Source organism: Sinocyclocheilus anshuiensis, unplaced genomic scaffold (assembly GCF_001515605.1).
Source record: "Sinocyclocheilus anshuiensis isolate Anshui unplaced genomic scaffold, SAMN03320099.WGS_v1.1 scaffold1079, whole genome shotgun sequence".
Taxonomy (NCBI): Eukaryota; Metazoa; Chordata; class Actinopteri; order Cypriniformes; family Cyprinidae; genus Sinocyclocheilus; species Sinocyclocheilus anshuiensis.
Window position 1 is genome coordinate 1688419 of NW_015548207.1, and position 3740 is coordinate 1692158.

Below are 3740 nucleotides of genomic sequence, written 5' to 3' on the forward strand. Positions count from 1 at the left end.
GCATGACAATTCCGCTTTAAATTGTGTTCTAAATAGCAAAACAAATGTTCTGAGAAAATACTTTTGCGTGCATAATAATGATCATTTTTGTGAACTTCACTGTTTGATGGCTTTGGAACATAGACGGCAACGACAGACAAAAGGATGCGCTCGTTGATCAAACAGTCCATTGGCTGGTTTGAACAGGTCTGAAGACAGTACTCTAGAACCTCTGTTCACAGGTGTCACGCACAGACAGTATCCTAATGATAACCCCTTTCGTGCTCTTCCCAATATTGTGACAAACACCATATTTAAAAGATAGAATTTGAAGGAAACTGTTTTGTTATTGACGCGGTGAGTCAGACAGTTATTTACACTGCAAGAAATAAGGCCTATCTCTTTCCATTAAAATATAGGCTATAAACATTCTAAAATATATGTTTACCTTATAGGTAAAATTGCATAAATTTGAATAGCAATGTGATGTCTCAAAACGCATTTATAATCTGTATCTCATATTTTCCTAACGTATTCCTACCCTTAACTGCGTTAAACATGATGTCACGTGGATGGAATATGCATGGAAATGATATGCAGATGACATTATGCATATTAAAACTAGGCGTTGTAAGCTCCATAAATGGCTATTTCGGGGAGGAGACGGGGTGGAGATTCATGTACGCACAATCTTCCGCTGACTGGGTATTACAAAGGGAATTTTGCACAGGTTCTGGCATATGCATGGCTTTATAAATCTGAAAATGTTTGTACGTACGCAAAATCAAGATGTCCCTTTAAAGGTACTGCCCCAGAGACAAGCTGTTGTACCATTAAAGGTACAATTTTTGCACATTCAAATGTAAATGAGACAAAATGTAGAACAGGATTTGATTTCCATCAGGTACTGAGTGGATCATTAAAAATGGTCTCTCACGTTTGAAGGGTAGAAGTTGAAAATCGAGTCTTTTGGTGAGGCCAGTGAAAAACAGAAAAGTGGTTTCAAGTGAAGCTAGTTATTTTGATGCCAGACTATAAGGAAAACTTTTCTTTGGAATAATATGTACCAATTAATTGTTAATACAAAAAGGCAAACAGAGTCACTTCCAAACTGCAACAGGGATCTTTGAAGTCATTCCAGGTTAATCCAATTCAAAAAAGTTACTTAATTGAGTCAAATTATTTCTACAAATCGACCGAATCTTATTGATCCATTTCTAAGCAAGATAGAGGTACAGATAGGACCCAAAAATAGATGCAGCCACATGATAGGGATCTGAAATATGTTGAAGCTTAATGTTTATACTTCACTTTTACAGTACAAAGCTGTAGATAATGGGATAACTCATTAGAAACATGAGGTCAAGATTATGATGGCCCTCTCAAATTAAAATGAATAAAAAGGAAATTATAAGGCCTTTAAAGGGGTCATATGATGTTGCTAAAAAGAACATTATTTTGTGTATTTGGTGTAATGAAATGTGTTTATGCGGTTTTTATGCCCCTACCATACTGTGATGCCATGTCTCGGCCGGAGTGACGAGACAAAAACATTAAAACCCATTATAAACGAGGCATTTGTTGCATCCAGTGGGGACATAATTGAACATTTGGGTGGCGTTATGCAAATCTGCCCACAACGTGACGTAGACATGTGGGGGTGTGTTAGAACGAGCCGTTTTAGGTAGGTGTGGTTGACTCTTAACTTTTATAAAGAATATCTCTTTGGATTTGAGACTTTAGTCTTTGCAACTTTACAGATCTTCTTTATGCACCAAGTGCTTGTAACACTTCAAAGAGAAAGGAAAAATTTAAATCGCATCATATGACCCCTTTAAGGAGGACGTACATCTGCAGTTAACAAGCTTTGAGGTGCTAATTGCACATGCTAACTGCTCTCTAGACAATCATAGGTCATTCATTTAAATGCTGTTGCCACACTTGGGTGAAACTGAAGCTTAGCATTAGAAAAAAATAAACCACAGTGTATTTTCAGAGTGGAAACATACAAAGGCAGATACATACCCTTTCACTGGGTGTACAGCAATGGCTCTGGGTTGATGAAGACCGTCAGATATCACCACGGCGCGGTACATGCCGTTCAATCGAGCAACCTCGATGAGATTTAAGCCATGGTCCGTCCAGTAAATATTACCTTTGGATGCAAAGCAACAAAGACCCTGAACCAACAGAGAAACAATAAGCTTGACAACATCAATTTGGAAATGCACAGAAATGCTAAAATAAGAGAAACCTTCACACCTGCAATCCAGTCCACCGCTAGTCCTTCAACACGTCCGAGACCGCTTGTGACGATGTCCTCTCTCCAGGTCTGATCTCGACTGGATCTAGAGATTCTGTTGGAGCCCATGTCTGTCCAGTACAACGTGTCATTTCCTAAGATATGCAATTAGAAAATAACCCATAGTTAAAAGGTTTGCCTAAACCAGTGGCGGCTCATGGGTTTTAAAATAGAGGAGGCACACTAATTGAATATCGCTACTCATGGCTACTTGGTACATTATCAGCGCAGCGGGAGACATTCAAACTAATATCACGTAATTTACGTCTCTGTGATGACTGGTTGATATCAGAAGGGAGGCTAGCCTCCCTTGCGAAGGTTCTTTTCTCAACACTCCTCAGCACTGAAAGTGAACACTCGATGCTGATTGGCTATTTTTTTTTTACCAACGGAGGCACGAGAGCTCAGCTCTCCCCCGGCCTCCCCCTACCCTTTCTCAATCATTAGCGGTTGTAATTACATCAGCAGATTCGGCACATTCACGATAGAAAAGCGGCGCTTTCACGTTATAATATTACAACTGTGAAATTACAAACAAAAAATACACATTCTGAGACATGAACTGAAATGAATTGTGAATTTTATTACCATTAAATCGTCCTCCTCCCATTTTCACCTCAAAATGATGGGGAAGCTGTGCCTTCCCTGCCTCCCCCGACGAGCTGCCACTGGCCTAAACTAGTTAGGTCCTGCTGTTTAAGGCAGGGCTGGGCAACTTTGGTCCTGGAGGGCCACTGTCCTGCAGAGTTTGGCTACAACCCTAATCAAACACACCTGCCTGTAGCTTTCTAGTGATCTTGAATACATTGATTAGCTTGTTCAGGTGTGTTTGATTATTGGGGCAAAAGGCATATTTATTTAGGGATGCACAATATATCTGTACCATATTGGTTATTGGCTGATACTTTTTAGTTTATCAATGTATCAATTGACATTGTACATTTCATCGCACATACTAATTTAATATATTTTTACATTTAGATTACCATTGCTGTCATCTCACTAATAAAATATTGTCAATTTTTTAATTAATTTATTCCAGTGTTTTATTTTTTGTTTTATTTTTGTATTTTCCATTTTCATTTTCATTTTCAATTTTACCAACAAAGTTTTAGTTGCTTTGTTGGGTGTTTTTGTAATTTTTATTATTATTTTTAAATGTATGTAGTATTTAAATAATTTATTAATATTTTATTAACTTTATTACAGTTTTATTTTAATTTGATATCATGTTAAACTAAATAAATTTTAGTATCATTGAGAATATTTTGAATTAGATTTTATTTTGTTATATTTCCTGCATTCATATTACTTTTAGTTGAAGGGGTCATATGACGTTGCTAAAAAGAACATTATTTTGTGTATATGGTATAATGAAATGTGTTTATGTGGTTTCACACATTATTTTCGACATACTGTACATTATTGTTTCTCCTCTATGCCCCGCCTTTCTGAATCG

At 37.2% G+C, this 3740-nt stretch overlaps 1 protein-coding gene across 1 annotated transcript in view; it reads right to left on the reverse strand.

Moving 5' to 3' along the window:
- Window positions 1–3740, reverse strand: part of LOC107653541 (low-density lipoprotein receptor-related protein 1B-like) — a 302414-nt gene that overhangs the window by 115881 nt on the left and 182793 nt on the right. The window contains exons 34-35 of the mRNA XM_016440286.1: window positions 2242–2376; window positions 2005–2134 (exon numbers count right to left, since the gene is read on the reverse strand). Of these exons, the coding sequence (XP_016295772.1) occupies window positions 2005–2134; window positions 2242–2376 (265 nt within the window). The remainder of the gene's footprint in view (window positions 1–2004; window positions 2135–2241; window positions 2377–3740) is intronic.